The sequence below is a fragment of the Myxine glutinosa genome, chromosome 9 (genome assembly GCF_964187855.1).
Source record: "Myxine glutinosa chromosome 9, kmMyxGlut1.1, whole genome shotgun sequence".
Lineage (NCBI taxonomy): Eukaryota > Metazoa > Chordata > Myxini > Myxiniformes > Myxinidae > Myxine > Myxine glutinosa.
Window position 1 is genome coordinate 140340619 of NC_136269.1, and position 18007 is coordinate 140358625.

At 44.9% G+C, this 18007-nt stretch overlaps 2 protein-coding genes across 12 annotated transcripts in view; one reads left to right on the forward strand and one right to left on the reverse strand.

The window, feature by feature from the left end:
* Nucleotides 1-10503, forward strand: part of RECQL4 (RecQ like helicase 4) — a 53027-nt gene extending 42524 nt beyond the window's left edge. For 4 of the 6 annotated variants that reach the window (XM_068127988.2, XM_068127989.2, XM_078785011.1 and 1 more), the window contains 13 exons: nucleotides 49-234; nucleotides 545-731; nucleotides 885-1144; nucleotides 1779-1907; nucleotides 3700-3871; nucleotides 4061-4171; nucleotides 6305-6434; nucleotides 6717-6895; nucleotides 8282-8453; nucleotides 8604-8781; nucleotides 8885-8917; nucleotides 9849-9957; nucleotides 10263-10503. In XM_068127988.2, coding sequence (XP_067984089.2) covers nucleotides 49-234; nucleotides 545-731; nucleotides 885-1144; nucleotides 1779-1907; nucleotides 3700-3871; nucleotides 4061-4171; nucleotides 6305-6434; nucleotides 6717-6895; nucleotides 8282-8453; nucleotides 8604-8781; nucleotides 8885-8917; nucleotides 9849-9957; nucleotides 10263-10384 — 1968 coding nt within the window. In that variant the 3' untranslated portion in view covers nucleotides 10385-10503. The remainder of the gene's footprint in view (nucleotides 1-48; nucleotides 235-544; nucleotides 732-884; nucleotides 1145-1778; nucleotides 1908-3699; nucleotides 3872-4060; nucleotides 4172-6304; nucleotides 6435-6716; nucleotides 6896-8281; nucleotides 8454-8603; nucleotides 8782-8884; nucleotides 8918-9848; nucleotides 9958-10262) is intronic. The other 2 variants (XM_068127990.2, XM_078785010.1) reach the window with 1 other exon arrangement.
* Nucleotides 10504-10566: 63 nt separating this feature from the next.
* Nucleotides 10567-18007, reverse strand: part of PDCD6 (programmed cell death 6) — a 36934-nt gene continuing 29493 nt past the window's right edge. For 2 of the 6 annotated variants that reach the window (XM_068127992.2, XM_068127994.2), the window contains exons 4-7: nucleotides 13050-13094; nucleotides 12618-12776; nucleotides 12401-12510; nucleotides 10567-12203 (exon numbers count right to left, since the gene is read on the reverse strand). In XM_068127992.2, the coding sequence (XP_067984093.1) occupies nucleotides 12102-12203; nucleotides 12401-12510; nucleotides 12618-12776; nucleotides 13050-13094 (416 nt within the window). In that variant the 3' untranslated portion in view covers nucleotides 10567-12101. Of the gene's footprint in view, nucleotides 12204-12400; nucleotides 12511-12617; nucleotides 12777-13049; nucleotides 13260-18007 lie in introns of all 6 variants that reach the window. The other 4 variants (XM_078785012.1, XM_078785013.1, XM_068127993.2 and 1 more) reach the window with 2 other exon arrangements.

The following is an 18007-nucleotide window of genomic DNA, read 5'->3' on the forward strand; positions in this document are numbered from 1 at the left end:
CAGGCTGGCCTAATGTTTTCCTGTTGTGGGATTGTTTGCTGTTTTTAGGTATTGCGAGAGAGACTTGGCGTCAGTTGCGTGCTGGGTCTCACGGCAACAGCCACATTGACCACGATGCAGAACTTGGCTCCTCACCTGGGCCTACCTGCCACGGAAGTCACGTTGCCCGTCTGTCTCGCTCGCGTGCCGCTGAACTTGCACCTGTCCGTATCTGCTGACGGCAATCGCGACCAAGTAACCACTAGTGAACTGCATTCAAGCACATCACCTGCAGGACTTTACCTTTAAGAGCTAGATAAGTAGTGTTCACCATTTGCACATTCTCTCGTAAAAGGATCTATCGCAGCCAAAAGTTGAAATGGTTGTTGTGAGGTTGTAGGTAAAGTTTTTTAAAATGTCTCTTTGGTGCTGTTCGACCTTTAGATACCGAGAGTAAAATCTTTTTGTGTAATGTTCTAATCCACGACAGAGGGTCCAATACGTTGAGGATGAAGAGGAGCGATTGCAGTTTGAAGGATAAAACAAGATGTCGCTGCTCCCACAGGCGCTGGTGCGGTTGCTGTGCGGTGAGCGCTTCTCAGAGCTGTGCGCGGTCATCGTCTACTGCACCCGGCGAGACGAGACCGAGCGAGTCGCGGCTTTAATTCGCACATGTCTTCAAGATGTCGTCGTGCCCCGTGCGGGAACTAACGTGGGGCAAAAAAAGCAAGCAAAGATGGCCGCTTACAGGGGTGAGATCTCGACAGGCCATTGCAAATCTCCTTTGATCCACGTGACCAGTGAATTAGATTGTACAGTGACCTTCACAGATGCAACAAAAGTTACTCATTGTGATGTTCACCACAGTGATCGTTATTGTAATTTTTCCTCCTTGTCGTCCACAGGGTCCATGTCGGCCTGCGCTGAGGCCTATCATGCGGGTCTTTCACCGATAGAGCGCAGGCGAGTCCAGACTGCTTTCATGGGGGGCACCTTGCGTATAGTGGTGGCAACTGTGGCCTTTGGGATGGGGCTGGATCGAGCCGACGTGAATGCCGTCCTTCATTATAACCTCCCTCGGAGCCTGGAGAACTACGTGCAGGAGATAGGCCGTGCGGGCCGCGATGGGCGACCTGCTCATTGCCACCTGTTCCTCAACAAGCAGGTTCTCCGGCGAAGAGTAGTTTTAATTAAAATAATGATGGTTTGGTAAGCAGTCTAAGGACGCCAGAGAGGCACACGGTGGTTCAACGGGGTGCGGTTCACAGAGATTCTGTGCGGTGCAGTGTGGAGTGGCTCGCATGGGATTCGGTGTGGCTCGCGTGGCGTTCGGTGTGGCTCGCGTGGCGTTCGGTGTGGCTCGCGTGGCGTTCGGTGTGGCTCGCGTGGCGTTCGGTGTGGCTCGCGTGGCGTTCGGTGTGGCTCGCGTGGCGTTCGGTGTGGCTCGCGTGGCGTTGGGTGTGGCGCGCATGCTTAACTTGAGTTGTGAAAAAGGTTCTTGTACAGGAAGGACTATGATATCGGAATGTTAAAGAAGGTCGTTACAGATGGTGTGTTAAAAGTACAAATACACTCCAGAGTCAGGGATTGGGGGGAGGAGAGGAAGTTCTGAATTTTGGAGTTTGCCATCTTTCAATTGTTTTCCTGAAATAGCTGCATCTACCTTTGTGCTTTAATTCCTCAACATCCTCTTGTGTGCATTTCTCGCAAAAAACATTGAGGAAATCGCACTTAAAATGGCTGTAATGTTTCGTCTTCATTTTGTGCTGCAAAATGCTAGCTGATGTGTTTGGCCTCAGGGGACAGACATGCTTGAACTTCGCCGACACGTCTTTGCCGACTCTGTGGACCGCGTGTCCGTGAAGCGTCTTCTGCAGAAGGTGTTCGCTCCGTGTCGCTGCCGTGCCCTCCTGACTTTGACCGAGCAGGTGAGAATCCCATTGGATGTTAACGTGAGTTCCTGTAATGCGCTACTCGCGCAATGTCCAATGGGTCCGCTTGTTGTCCGACATACAACCTGTTTGTTTTGGATTGGTGTGTGTGGTTATCGATTTCGACATCATATCGTATATGATGCAGACAAGGTGTTAATTTTGTGCAATTAAAATTGTGCTCATTCACACAGGTAGGTTTTGTAAAAGTGAATTCTCTTCATCATTACTTGCAAAATCGAAGATTTTTCAAGTATATTGGTCGTTGCGTTTGTTATTCTGTCTGTTTGTCTTTGTCACTCGCCTATAGGTCACAATTCTAAATTGATCGTAATGAAACTTCACCAAGTTGTAGAGGTCGTCACAATTGAGAAGCCTATTGATTAATGAGGTCAAAGGTCATCTGGAGGTCAAATTTCTAAGTCATTTTTCATCCAATTGACTTGAAAAATGAACCGCATTTGCATATCGAGTCACTAAATTGGGAAACCAACTATTTTAAGGTCAAAGGTCAAACTCCCAAAATCTGCAATTTTCATCTAAAAATCCATTTTCATCCGATTGACTTGACAATTAAACAGCAATTGCATACTGCATCAATGAATTGGGAAACCAACTATTTTAAGGTCAAAGGTCAAACTCCCAAAATCTGCAATTTTCATCTAAAAATCCATTTTCATCCGATTGACTTGACAATTAAACAGTAATTGCATACTGCATCAATGAATTGGGAAACCAACTATTTTAAGGTCAAAGGTCAAACTTCCAAAATCTGCATTTTCATCTAAAAATCCATTTTCATCCGATTGACTTGACAATTAAACAGCAATTGCATACTGCATCAATGAATTGGGAAACCAACTATTTTAAGGTCAAAGGTCAAACTTCCAAAATCTGCATTTTCATCTAAAAATCCATTTTCATCCGATTGACTTGACAATTAAACAGTAATTGCATACTGCATCAATGAATTGGGAAACCAACTATTTTAAGGTCAAAGGTCAAACTTCCAAAATCTGCATTTTCATCTAAAAATCCATTTTCATCCGATTGACTTGACAATTAAACAGTAATTGCATACTGCATCAATGAATTGGGAAACCAACTATTTTAAGGTCAAAGGTCAAACTTCCAAAATCTGCATTTTCATCTAAAAATCCATTTTCATCCGATTGACTTGACAATTAAACAGTAATTGCATACTGCATCAATGAATTGGGAAACCAACTATTTTAAGGTCAAATGTCAAACTCCCAAAATCTGCATTTTCATCTAAAAATCCATTTTCATCCGATTGACTTGACAATTAAACAGCAATTGCATACTGCATCAATGAATTGGGAAACCAACTATTTTAAGGTCAAATGTCAAACTCCCAAAATCTGCAATTTTCATCTAAAAATCCATTTTCATCCGATTGACTTGACAATTAAACAGCAATTGCATACTGCATCAATGAATTGGGAAACCAACTATTTTTGATGTCAAAAGGTCAAACTTCTAATATCAATTTTCATCTGAAAAATCATCAATTTTATTGATTGACCGGAGCTTTGATTGATTGTCAATTTTAATCTTGATGAAATAGACAATTTGATGTATCCATGGCAACCTTTTTGGGGGAGGGGGAGGGGGGTGGATTTTGCAATTATCATGCTCTGCATGACGTCTTCTTGTTTTTGTTTGCTTGTCTGAAACTGAAGTGATTCTCCATTTATCCTTCTGTATACTTACCTGTCTTCACCCCAGGCTTTCTATTGAGCTTTGTCCTTCTTCTTTGTTTTGCCAGACTAATGTTGATGGTGCGATGGAAGACTCATTAATGGATGATTTTGATGAAAAGCCATTTCCTGATGACAATGTCAAGTCAAAATCGCTGCTTTTGACAGAACCATCTGTCTCTTCCTCTGAGTTACATCTTGACAGAGATCCCTCTGTCCAAACACCTGCGTTTCCTGCAGGTGAATTTTAAATACTGGTATTGTCTTTTAAAACTTTTATAGAGTAAGGAGAGAACGGTTTTTGTAGATCCAGGACTATGACATGAAATAGAAAATACATTCTGAGGAGTGTGTGGATGAAGACATTCCGGCCTAGAACATGTCTAACCTGTCAAAGGCTAAGTCTCACTTTGGTTATTCAAACTACAGGTGGGACGGAAAAAGGCATTGGAAACCAGTGGCGGGCCAGTGTGTGCACGGGGCATGACAGAGCACTACCCATGGAGGAGCAAATACAAAGTCTGGACATCCGTGAAGGAGGTGAGGGAATGCTAGGAATGAAATGTGATTTAAAAAGATGGAAACCTGTGCGTTCCTATTTTCGGCTCTTCACAAGTGTCAAGTTGTCCCATTTGTGCGTTCCTCCCTCATAGACCAGCTGTGTGGATGTACCCATGTCCCACATCATTATGTTGAGAATTTATTTTTTATGGCATAGCCCATAGGGAAAGTCTATCAGTGTTGTCTGTCCTTATGTCCGTATGCCCCTCACAAATGTAAACCAATCAAAGCTGAGGATATGGTCACATGAGGTGATATGATTACGTCTGTGATGTCATTACTGTGTATGACTGCTGACTACCCACCACCATTTTGATTTCTATCCATTCAGGCCGAACATATCGTCGAACCTGTCATATATCACAATCGCCATGCTCTACCTTTACATTTTTCATTCAGTGTAAAACACAAACAAACCGATTGTTAAAATGATCATCAAATATCGAAAGCATAGACTTTACAGGTCTTCCAACGACACAGTACATATAGGCCTTAGGCTTCATGCCTCGCCTTCAGGCAGCTTCACACAAATCAACCCAGGTTTCTTAATGCAGTAGTGTTGCTTTCGTAATAATAATCATGTTAATCATAATAATATAATAAATATAATCGTAACACCGCAATCCCCTTGTCGTGACTGCAAAGTTACTGGTTTGAAGCGGTGTATGGATGGTTCATTGTTGACTCGAAACGTATAGAATAAACCATATGGTTTCTCAATGCAATCTCTTCACTTCCATGGTGACAGACAGCTTAGAGACTTACAGAACTTTAAAAAAAATTAACACTGTCCTGTCCGCGGCTGGTTACCACCAACCCTTAGACTGATGAGCCGAACCAGCTTCAACTCCCGAGGCGATCTCCAATTTTGGCGGTTATTGACGGTGCGGGACTGAAGAACCACGAAGTGTTTATTCTCGTGAACACACGGGTTTATTCTAGCGAACACACGGGTTTATTCCGAACCCCCCCACCACCCCCACCCCCCAAGAACAAAACAACAAAAATGTTCCAATGAATTATTTACAATAGAATAAGGCGTGGAATGATAAATAAAGAAAATAAATGCGAGGTAAAAATGCTAAGGTGAGGATCCCCCACACAGACACAACCGCACACAGGGTGAGGTAAGAAAATAAGTCATGCACTTAGCTGGACCAGAATGGATCCTATGAAGGGTCGGCAGTTGTTGAAGCCTGAAGCCACACAGGCGGGAAGCCCCAGAAGACAATGGTGGCCAAAGCCGCGCATCGAAGGTGCCGCGGGTGCCTGGGAGTGAGGCATGCAGGGAACACGGCCCTCATTCTCTTCTCCTCTGTCCACCGCTTCACACTCCTTCGGTTCGATAATTATAAAAATCCTCGTTTTAGGTAAAGGGAAGCACGGCCACGTCCTGACGCACACCAGCACCAGCCTCCACACGGGCACCACACAAAACGCTTTCAATCCAGTCAGAGACTCTAGGTCTAGAACCTTCCTGCACGGAAGCCTTCCCTTCGGCACTCCGCCCACGTCATCGGGCCGCGTCACTCCGGGGGAGCGGGAGAGGGGGGTGGGGGGGGAGTGTGGCCTGCCGGTCCTGTGTCCCACCCATCGAACCATTGTAGCTCCGCCTCTTTTAGGCGAGCCTGTGCCTTATGTGTCCATTGGAGTGTGAATAGCTTAGCCAGATGGTGTTATAAATGTTAGGGATGGATACAGAGGGTATTACGTACAGGGGAAATTATCCTTAATCACTACTACTAATTAACACAACATCACCCCTCGTATGATGCACATTGAAACACAACCTTAAGCTACATTTTCCCTACTTATTACATTGAAATGCTCCTACACATGACATGGTCCATACTATTTCTATTTAATCCTACCTTTTCTATGGTATTCTCTAACCTACCCCATAAACGTAACAATACTTTGCTAAGTGGTATCCCCACCAAGGTCATACTATCCTCTTCAACTAAAGTATCAACCAAGCTTAGCTACGCCGCTGTTAGACTTTGTCTTGTTTTACTCTCGTACATTGAGAAACTCATTTAAGTGATTCGTTGGCCAAACTTAAACAATGAAAGCCTATTTTGTATCATTCATTGCTGTTGTGTTCATCTGCAGGCATTGAGACATTACTGTGCTACTTGGAGCTGCATGCAGATGTGGGCCTGCAGGTCTTGCATCCCACATACTGCACGTGCAGGCTCCAGTGCTACGGAGGGCCGGAGCAGCTTCGAAGGGTTAGCCGCAAGTAAGAAATGACTTGGGAGTCCATTTCATAACTCATCTCCACACATTTGACCTCTATTGATCGATCACCTGTTACAACTGCTGATACTGATAGGCTGCTGCATTTGAAGCATGCTGTCCCAATGAAAGTTGAACAAATCGCCTGCTCGAACATGTCAGAGAAGTCGATGTGTGCTTGTCAGGAACCAAAGTTTATGACCAGGAAAGCCATGAGTTGAATCAGCTTTTGTAGGCCAATAATATTGGTTTTTCTTCAACATAGCCTGCTTTTCTGGTACCACAGGTGCCAGGCTGTAGCTGTGGCTTTGGGCCGTGCCAAACTGGGTGACTCGCACTCTCGATTGCCCGACGAGCTACAGTTCGACGTGGTCGCTTTGGCAGACTCCATGGGCTGGGATCCCACGCTCGTCAAGCGTGACCTTCGACAATTGCAGTGGACCGTGGGAGCGGATGGCAGGCACAGTATGCCACTCACATTCCAAGTCATCCGCCCATAACCACCCACTTACTGTGACATCACATGTGCACCTGCTTGCATACCAACACATCTACCCCACTGTACCCACTGCATGAAGAGCACAAACATTTCACCTAAGGCTCTGTGTGCACACCTGGGTATGAAAGGTAAGGGAAGCTTTATTTTGGTAATTTGTTGCATCCGAATTCCTACCCAATCCAAGTCCTTGAGGGTGGACAAAAGAGCATTAGAGACACAAAGCCAGTACCCCTGAGATAATGAGTGTTTGACAACCAATGATTCAGAAAATTTCTGTATTAACACCTTCACGTCACCTCAGACAACACACAAGCTTCCATTTTTATTTGCTACGTTGTAGCACATTTATGGCTGACAGGATGGTCTGGAGGTATGTACATTCACCTTTAACCTGGTTAACCTGCGTCTGAATCCCGACCCAGCTATAACCGTCATCCCGGTCTTTCACTGGCTGGATGAATCATCAATGTGTGTGCCGGATGGACGTTAAACGGGCGTCCCATCTGCCAGCATTAGTTGATGGACGTTAGACCCCACTGTGTCTTTTATGAAGACGGCGAGTTATTGCCGGCACAATTAAATTCCTGCCCTAACTACTGCTGGAAAGGCAATGGTAAACCACCAAGTATAACCTCTGCTCAGGAAGCTGGTGTGGTGGCACCGACACTCTGTGAAGAGTATGGTACATGAGAGAGACAGAGACAGAGAGACGGCACAAATTTGCTTCAAATATCTAAATCAGAGGGAAGTTTTTAATGCAAACTGTCCATCCGTGCAGAGTGATGAACTCAAGTGAATGTTTATGTATTGAAAAATAATAAATGGCCATGTATTGGACTATTGTATCTTGTTCGCAACTTTCTGAACTCCCCTCACACGGTGGCTGTGTGGGGTCATCCATCCATCTCCTACCATTTCCCTCGGCGTTCACATCTGCTGCATATTTTTTGCCCCGTCGCACCGCGGAGCGAAAGGGGGACTATGGATTTCCCCTCCGTCCAGGCATGCGTGCGTAAGTGAAGAACCGCAGTCGAATTTGGTGTGGGTGCAACCCACGTCAAAATCCAAGATGGCCACCACCATGTATGTCTGAACCTTGAGCGGAATATCTTGAAAAATAAGCGAAGTACCAACTTCTAATATGGCGTGCTGGTGTATCTAGGCATAAGGAAGAAGGTTATTGAAAATTGGGTCGCCACGTCAAAATCCAAGATGGCCGCCTCCATGTATGTCTGAACCTTGTGAGCGAAATATCATATCATAGCATGTTTTCTGCGTCTTCCACTTTGTCAACTCACATCACTTCCCCGACGGGGGACCTCGGCGTAACGCTTGTTACCTTTGTTTTCCAGCACGTTCTGGTGTCCTTGTGGAGTTCTCGGACCTTGCGTTCCATTTCCGTGCTCCCGGTGACCTGCAACCAGAGCAACTGGACCAGCTTATTGACGCCACGTACGAGGGGACGGTGGAGCAGGAGCGACGGGGTCTATTCAGGCTCATGAATGCATTCAGAACTTTCAGCAGGTCTTCCGTTATCTCTTCGAAAACATTTTTCATTTCAAAACGTTTAAGCGATCCGTTTTTAAAACATGGGACGGTCCTTTTTCGGCGTGGCATCGTCCTGCACATTATCATAATTTGTGCCAATGTACAATGTTTCCTCGTACCCTCCAGTGTGGCGTTTCCGTCATACGAGGCGTGCGCTGACAAGTGTGACATCGCGAGGAGTGAGCGGCTAAAGCAGTGCCTCTCACAATACTTCGAGAGGGAGCAACAAGCAGGAGAGGGTCATGATGAAGATTATTGCAGCGATGGTGACAGCCAAGCAGAAAGTGGACCTTATACCAGTGGGGTACGTGCTAGTCCTCACGTGGCCAGCGCTATGGAACGAGTCTGAACATTCGTTTGCCATGGCCATGTGTGCATCTAACACAAAACTTTCATCATTTTTACAGGAAGCTGGTCCCACGAACCAACAAAAAGGCCAGGTATGGTACTGGGGCCCACTCATCATTGATCAAGTGGAAAACCCCTATCTCTCGGCAATAGTTGTGCTTGCCCCCAAACTTTTCTGCATTCATTACCCCGTTCGCGCAGAGCGAAAAGCGGAGTTGAGCGATTGGTTCACTTTGTCTGTCTGTTTACAAACGTCAGAACGAGATTTCAATTGAATGTTAATTTGAAAACGAATCGGAAAACAAACCTGTAGTTTTGAAATACTTTGGCTCTGCATTTGGCCTGACCGCAACATGCGCAGAGCGGAGTGGGATAATATTTATACTCTGTCTGCCTGGCACTCAAAGAAAATTGAAAATCATTCCAAACAGGAAACTTACTTTTTGAAGGCTGCCATAAAGGACACAAATAACAGACATGAAGAACTAATGTAATGTGTTAAATAATGTGGTGTAAAAGATGCCGCATCAATAGTGGTAAAATTCAGGAAAAATAATTTCTACAACCTTTAAAATCTTTATTTGATTTCAATTGAATTAAATAAATAATTATATACTTGAAACACCGTATACCACAAATCGCCTTTTTGGCGTTTTCCAAACTCTTCCGTATAACAGTTCTTGGGCAAAATACGTTTTTTGTTGTTTTTTTTACATCATCTCCACCAATCAAAGTTGCTGCCCGCATACCCCCAGCTATGTCCTTATTTCTCAAGACTGCATGGGCCAAGTTGTTCTATGAAGTCTCTAGTAATACATACATTGATCGCACTTTGATTAAAGAGTTTTCAACTGCCCATGGACGAGCAGATGTTGAGCATGGCTTCAAACTCCATTAACCAATTGTTCCTTATTCAATTGGGGGTGTTGAGTCGAGGATTTCATTGCGGATGGTTTAAGCACACTGCATGCCTTCAACCATTCCACAATAAAACTGTAACCATCTTTGTTTTGATGTTTTCAGCGCCAGGACATTGAAGATTCGATCAGAAGGGACATACAAACATTTGTGGGTCTTCATCATGATCGAACATTCACCCCACGGGCAGTGGTGCGAATCTTCCATGGCATTGGTGAGTTGCGGAAGAGTATCTGTAAACAATTATCCCTGAGATTCAAACTGTTTACTCACTGGATGCCCATGACTACAGATCCACATGATTGATACACCTGTGCAGTTTTACCCATTGCTCAGCATCTTTTTGGTAGGAAATTGGTGATGTCGGTCTTCATAATCCCCAAAGTGAAATTGCCATGTTTTAATCGGGGTCGGTAAGTTCAAATTCAGTTTTGGTGGTTTGGGCTTCACTGAGGCCGAGTTAGAGATTGATGGAAGAATGGATTCGACTATTGTATCCCATGACTCCGTGTCACACAGACAGCCCGTGCTTTCCTGCCAAAGTGTGGGGCCGTGACCGGCGTTACTGGAGACGTCACCTCGACTTCGACTTCCATCGATTACTGGTGCTCACGCGTGAGGAGATCACTGGATTCCGCTGACCTTTGACTTTGTGTTCTTTGCATCATCCTTTTACTGGCGTTCATTGTTGAAGTTTCACAATTTACTATAAAATTGTGCACCTTATTATTTTTTATATAAATAAATTTTACAAGCTTTGCCTCGTTTCTCCATAAAGTAGGAAATGCCGTCGCATAGCGAGAAATGAAGCCGAACACGAGCGAACCATTTGATGCATTTTACTCGAATTGGTTCATATATGACACACACTTACCATCAAAAGCACAAATAGGGCATGATAGCAACTTTGTAAACAAATTGGAAAGATATCAGTACAATTCATGACAAACTTTAGGCAATTTAAATGTTATAAAAAGATGCCCAAAACGAGTAGTCAAAATACAACGCCGCACACATCTTTCCTCAATCAACCACCAAACCACCATTTTGTCAGCTCCTCTGTCTATAAAGTGATATTAAAGCAAATCGTGAGAGGTTCCCCATCATTCAAAAATAGAAATACTGTTTTATTTATCCTTCAGCATGTATTTGCTCCAGTGAAATGTGTTTGGCTTTTGTGCATTAGAAAGGTTTCGAATTTGCAAAGTTAGACAATCCAATGTGTGAAAACATCCATTTTACAGGTGGCTTTTGACCCTTTCATCGCTACGAGAGAACTTTTCACAATTTCTCTCCGTTTTATCAATATTAGTGACCATCTTCATACCAGAATCAGCCAGGGACTCGATTTGCTACATTTGAACAAACCAAACAAAAACTGCAAATAGACGGTATATAACCAATTTGTTATTAAACACATTTCAGCCGTGCACAAAATTGAAACAAAAACAAACAAAAAAATATGTTGACTAGGTTACACAATGGAACACTTAAGGTAAAATGTGTGTAAAATGGTGGGCGCGCGTCGGCTCGGAGCCACGGTTGGCCATGTTTGGCTCGCAGCCACGTTTGAGCGTGCGTCGGCTCGGAGTCACGGTTGGCTTGGAACTACAGTTGGGCGCGTGTCGGCTCAGCCACGGTTGGGCGTGTTAGCTCGGAGCCACGTTCGGGCGCGCGTCGGCTCGGAGCTATGGTTGGGCGCACGTTGGCTCGGGGCTGCAGCAGGCCTCAGAGCGTGTTTGTGTACATGGTATGCAGCATTCTATGCAAATTCGGTGCCACAGGTGTGAAACAAATTGCAGATACTGGCACTGGGAAACATGGCCAATAGCACAAAAAAGGATGGAATGCTATTCAAAAGAATAAAACGGTTGTCAAATCAATTTATCCAAGTTTGCTTATTCCATGATGTGCACAGATTATTACAGTAAACAACTTCTAAAACAAGCAGAACTCTGTGCAAGGAAAAGGCACGACAAGTAAAGAAAATATGGATGCTTCAAATGTCACTGCATGGCTATCTCCTGGTTCCTCACATTGGTATGTAATTGACATTTTAGAAGTTCTATTCCTTTAGTTATTTTGAAGAGTTAAGATATCAGATGAGGAGGTTTTGACTTGGGGGGGGGGAGAGAGAAAGCGGACGGTTGGTGGGCATACAAACATGGCCTATGATAAAAGACGGGGCTTAGCCGGTTATTGGGAATGAAAAAATGTAAAGGTCGTCAGTGGGTTAGGATTATCATGTCCGAAAGCGATGGCAAAAATGAAGCCCACACATGACCCCACAAACAAAATTCAGGGAAGGGATGGATGGGTGGCTGAGGTCAGAGATCGAGCATACGAACGGTGGGATAGTTACGATCGGACGCTCAGAGCCATGCTCAGAAACTGCTCATAAGCAATGGTAATCCAGCCATCCCGATCTGTATCCTGCATCTGGAAGGTGTTGCTGAGTGTCTGGAAAGAAGGATAGATTGTCGGGATTTGTCCCAAAGATAAAGAGAATCACCGATAGATGTTATCGGAAGGAAATAGCCAGTGCATAACCGTACAAGAAAAGATTTGATAAGGGATTCAAAAACCGGAGAGTAATCTGTAAAAACAAACAAAAAAAAAAACAAGGGGATAATGAACATTATGACCAAAACGGTTACCTGTAACGTTACGCAGCACTGGATAAAATCGTCAAAGGCAATCTGCCCACGGTTTTGCCGATCGAAACGCCAGATCAGAACGTCGTAGAAAGGCTCCGAAAACTTGTAACCTATAGGAGGAACAGGAATTGTATACTTGAGGCTGACACACTCAACTAGACACAAAACTTGGATGCAGTGACAAAAAAGGCACAGGTGCACGTCCACTTATACAAACCAAAGCAAGTGAGGGCGCCCTTCATCTCATTCTTGTCTATGAAGCCCGAGTTGTCTGTGTCGAAGCTGCGGAAAACACCCTGCCAGTCGGTGATGTACTTCCAGAGGCCAACAAATGCCTGGAAATTTATGGTTCCCTTCCTTTCACGGTCAAACATGCCTGCCACGTGAAAAAGCACGGTAACAGTATTACTCATGTACATGGGACATAAACTCACCACCTCTACCTGCATCACATGCCCTCCAGCTTCAACCTGCTGTTAGAAAGCCACCTCAGATTTTCACCCATTTTAGCAAGTCTTCAACATTTACACTTCACAGACACATCTGTCATGTGATGTAGGAAGAACATGAATTACAAACAATCTGTTGGGACAGACCAGAAAAAACTCAACATGGGAGGAATCCAAGGGAAAACGAATATACTCCTCACCGATTATGATTTGTACCGTCTGCATGTTGAATGGTGTCCACGTACCTAGGACAGCAAACGGAGCAGACAGGGTTCGTTCTTTCATGTTGTATACAAGCAATGGCAGATAATCACATTTCCTGAGCGCTTGGTGCGGCGTGAGCAAGTATTTAGAGAAGATCAAGTGCATTTGTGTGAACACGAGGCCCAATTCTTGGTCTGGGTTCCAGACTCCCACGACAAAAATAAAAGGATAAAAAACGCACAAAAATGTTAGTAAATTTGACAAAGGAGAGGCAAAAAAAACAACCCACCAACATACTTTGGAAGCGCATGGGGATGAATGAATCAGTTGTGTGTTTTAGATCTGGAGGCCAAACAGCAAATGTCAAAAAAAGAAAAAGGAGGCGGCCATCAAAAAGGAAGTGGTTGGGAACGAGGAACTAATAATTTATCTTCCCTCTTTCAGCTTTCCTCCTTCATTCTGCTCTCTCTCATATCACGCTTTCTCTCCGACCGCTCTATCTTTATAATTGTTGTTGGTTCAACATCTCCCTCCTTCCCCATCAACAGTGGTGTCCCTCAGGGTTCTTGCCTGTCTCCAATACTCTTCTTTCTTCTACAAATAACCAAATGCACTCGTATGCTGATGCCTCGACATTACATTCCTCCATGTTTTTACATTACATGCCATTCAATCTTCATCTCGTTTCATCACAGACACCTTTAAATTTGGATTTGGACAAGTGCTCCCAGTGGGTAAAATGTGATTAAGTTACATTTAATGCTTCTAAAACTCAATTTCTTCCCATCCCACTCAATCCCTCTCTAAAACTCCTCAAAACTCTCCAATCTCCTTTTGAAAGCTCCACAATTACACCATGTGATTCAATAAACCTACTTAGGTATTACCCTAACATCAGATTTATCCGGTAATCCACACATTACACATATAGCTAAGTCTGCCTCGAAGAAATTGGGAGTCCTGTTCAGATGTCGAAGATTCTTCTTCTCTCAGCAGTTGCTTCACCTATATAAAGAATTGATTTGTCCTTGTATAAAGTACTGCTCTCACATCCTGGGAAGTTCTAGCTCCACATACTTACCGGACAGAATTTAATCCAAAGTAATCCGACATCAACTCTCCCAATCTGACCTCAAAACTCAACCCGCTCAAATTACGCCGCAAAGTTGGTTCTCTTTCTCTTTTCTGCAGATATTACTTCGGTTTCTGCTCCCAAGAACTTCTTGCTTGTGCACCTCCGCCATTAGCGAGACCACGGAATACTCGACAAGCCACTACATCTCATGATTATTGTGTGTCCATTGGCAACTCAAGGGTGGGCCGTTATGTTTGTTTCTTCCCCTCCACTGCCAAACTCTGGAACTCTTTACCTTCCCTTGTTTTTCCAAACACTTACGACCTTCCCCTTTTCAAAAAGCATATTTTTTACGAGTACTTCCTCAAAAACTCGGACTATTCCGTCTTTCTTCACTTTTCTATCATTGCAGCTGTTCTATTTAAGGCCTGGCCTCGATATCTATATCTATCTATATATATATATATCTATATATCTATATATCTATATATATATATATATATATATATATATTGTTACGGATCTCAAGGTCGGCCCCTTTTTCCCTTACCAAGGGGGGATTAATCCCCTTGTCTGCGACTGACCGACGTGAGTCCTGGGGGTCCCAACGCTCCTTCCGGTCAGGAGCAGCCAGGGTATTTGGTCAACGAAAAGTCCCAAGGACCTGAGTGCCACTCCTGATCGTGAAGCAGGGGAGGGACTCCCGCTCGAACCACGGTTTTAGATGTCCTAATTGCCGAGCGGTTTTAGCAGCCCGCGGCTCGAGCCATTAACAAAGACTAAACCCGATCCTAAACGTTGGCCAAATCGCGCCACAGGTGTTCAATGTGGAAACCTCTAAAGCGACCGAATGTGAAGAAGCAAAAGGGGTAAAGAAAGAACATAGGGATTTATTAATTATTTACACACAACCAAAGCAAGAGAAGAAAAGAAATGTAATTTACAGGGAAAAATAGAAGACACAGTGCAATTCTACTTATACAAGCTTACTTATACCCAGGACAATACAGACAGAACGAACTCACTCACACGAATAGGGAATTGCAGATTGGATTGGCTGGAGGGAGAGGAAGGTGGGACCACAGGGCTGGAAGGTTTGGCAGGGCGGCACAGCAAGCAGGTCCTCTCCGGGCTGGAAGCGAGCAAGGAGGCGGCAAGCACACGTATTTTCGTTGCACGCGGCAGGGGCTGGTTGTCGCTGCACGCCTCTGGCTCCCTCTGTCATCTGCTGGGTGGGGCTTCCCTCTATGGGTTATATATCCACGCCCTACCAAGCCATAGCCACACCTTACCAAGCCCTGCCCACCGAGTCCTGGTTGGGCGCAAGGGCTTCCTGGCTCCACCTACTGAAGACGATGGGCCGGCCACGCCCTTCTCCCCCGAGTCGACCGTGTGCGTAATGGAGTTTTGGGGTGAAGAAAACAGCCCAATGCAACGGTGGCGAACGCCGCAGAAAACAGCCCAATGCAACGGTGGCGAACGCCGCAGAAAACAGCCCAATGCAACGGTGGCGAACGCCGCAGAAAACAGCCCAATGCAATGGTGGCAAACGCCACAGAAAACAGCCCAATGTTACTGGCACTTTGAAGAGATGATTTGGGGGAAACTTGAAAAGGGAACTATCATGTCATTTGGTGCAATGCAGAGTCAACTCGTGGGAAACAGAGCCTTAAACTAACATAGAATAAGAAATAACTATAGAGAAGTTCTATGGTGGCCTACGTGCTTGTACATGGACTAGCTAAGGGGACAACCTTTGACCTTTACACAAATGGAGGTATTTACAAGAATCATTACAATTTACAGAGGGTGATATTTACAACACAGGATTCTCAAATCTGCAACAATATATATGTATGTATATATATATATATATATATATATATATATATATATATATATATATATATATATATATATATTGTTACAGACACGACTTTGATGTTATGGTGGGCCGAGCGGAATGGCCGCCGTGTCCGCACAAGTTACCCGATTATACTCGAACCTTGGCCGAGCCGCGCTACGCTAGATCAATGAAGGAAAAGGACACAACGGCTGGGATTAAAATGACACGACACCAGGGATACGGTTCTCAAGACCTCCGGAGGAGGTTATAATATGGCGGAAGGTTAGATTACAGGAATGAGAGGGACAGCATAGAAAGATAGGCACTTAGACACACTTATCTTATTCCCGACAGACCACAGATAAACAGCACAAAACTGACTCACACGGGGATTGATGGCAAGGAAAGCGGGCAGTCGATGGCTCAAGGTGCACTCTTGGCTCAAGGACAGAATCGACCCGGTCCGGTCCAAAGATGCGGGGAGGTATCGTCGCGCTGGGGGTGGCGTCCTTTGCTCTCCGTAGTTCAGGCGCATCTGACTTCACATCCGGTAAGTCGCTGCGTATCTCCGGCGGGGAGTGACACGCCCTCGGCTCGTTAGCTCCGCCCCAGATGGAATCGGCCCGTTGCTTCTCATTGGGTGCGGGGGGTTACCGGCTCCGCCCTTGACGAGGGGCCGACAGGCAGCCCCTTCGTGGTAACCCCGTCGGCGCACATGGGTAATGGCGGCTAACCGAGCCGGAGTGAGGACGCACACTCCCCGCGCGCGCCGTTGTTGTAGTTGTTGTTGTAGTTGTTGTTGTAGTTGTTGTTTGGGGAAGAAGATGGGAGGAGGTATGGGAAGGTCCTAAACTCACTACTGGTGCCATATAATCACATTCTGGTGCAACGAAGAGTCAGAATTAATGGAAACGAGTCCTTAACTGACATAGACTAAGAATAACTAGCAAGATGTCCGAAAGTTGTCTACGTGAGATGCGGTGGACCTGGGCACGACATTTAATGGGGGAAAAAGGGGAAGGTCGGTTCTACAGAGTGTTGTTTACAGACAATGGGACTAGGGAATGGGGGATTGGGGATAGTTGGGGAGTATTGGGGAAATAGGGGAATATTTACAAGCGGACATGGAGGCCAAATCCCATATCCGCAACAATATATATATATATATACAGTGGGGAGAACAAGTATTTGATACACTGCCGATTTTGCAGGTTTTCCCACTTACAAAGCACGTAAAGGTCTGTAATTTTTATCATAGGTACACTTCAACTGTGGAAGACGGAATCTAAAACAAAAATCCTGAAAATCACATTGTATGATTTTTAAGTAATTAATTTGCATTTTATTGCATGAAATAAGTATTTGATCACCTACCAACCAGTAAGAATTCCGGCTCTCACAGACCTGTTAGTTTTTTCTTTAAGAAGCCCTCCCATTCTCCACTCATTACCTGTATTAACTGCACCTGTTTGAACTCGTTATCTGCATAAAAGACGTCTCCAGACCGTCTCTGACCACAAAGACCGCAAAGACCGACCGCAAAGCCGTCTCCAGACCTGTCCACACTCAATCAGACTCCAACCTCTCCACAATGGGCAAGACCAGAGAGCTGTCTAAGGACATCAGGGACAAATTTGTAGACTTGCACAAGGCTGGGATGGGCTACAGGACAATAGGCAAGCAGCTTGGTGAGAAGGCAACAACTGTTGGCGCAATTATTAGAAAATGGAAGAAGTTCAAGATGACAGTCAATCTCCCTCGGTCTGGGGCTCCATGCAAGATCTCACCTCGTGGAGCCTCAATGATCATGAGAAAGGTGAGGGATCAGCCCAGAACTACACGGCAGGACCTGGTCAATGACCTGAAGAGAGCTGGGACCACAGTATCAAAGAAAACCATAAGTAACACACTACGCCGTCATGGATTAAAATCCTGCAGCGCACGCAAGGTCCCTCTGCTCAAGCCAGCGCATGTCCAGGCCCGTCTGAAGTTTGCCAATGACCATCTGGATGATCCAGAGGAGGAATGGGAGA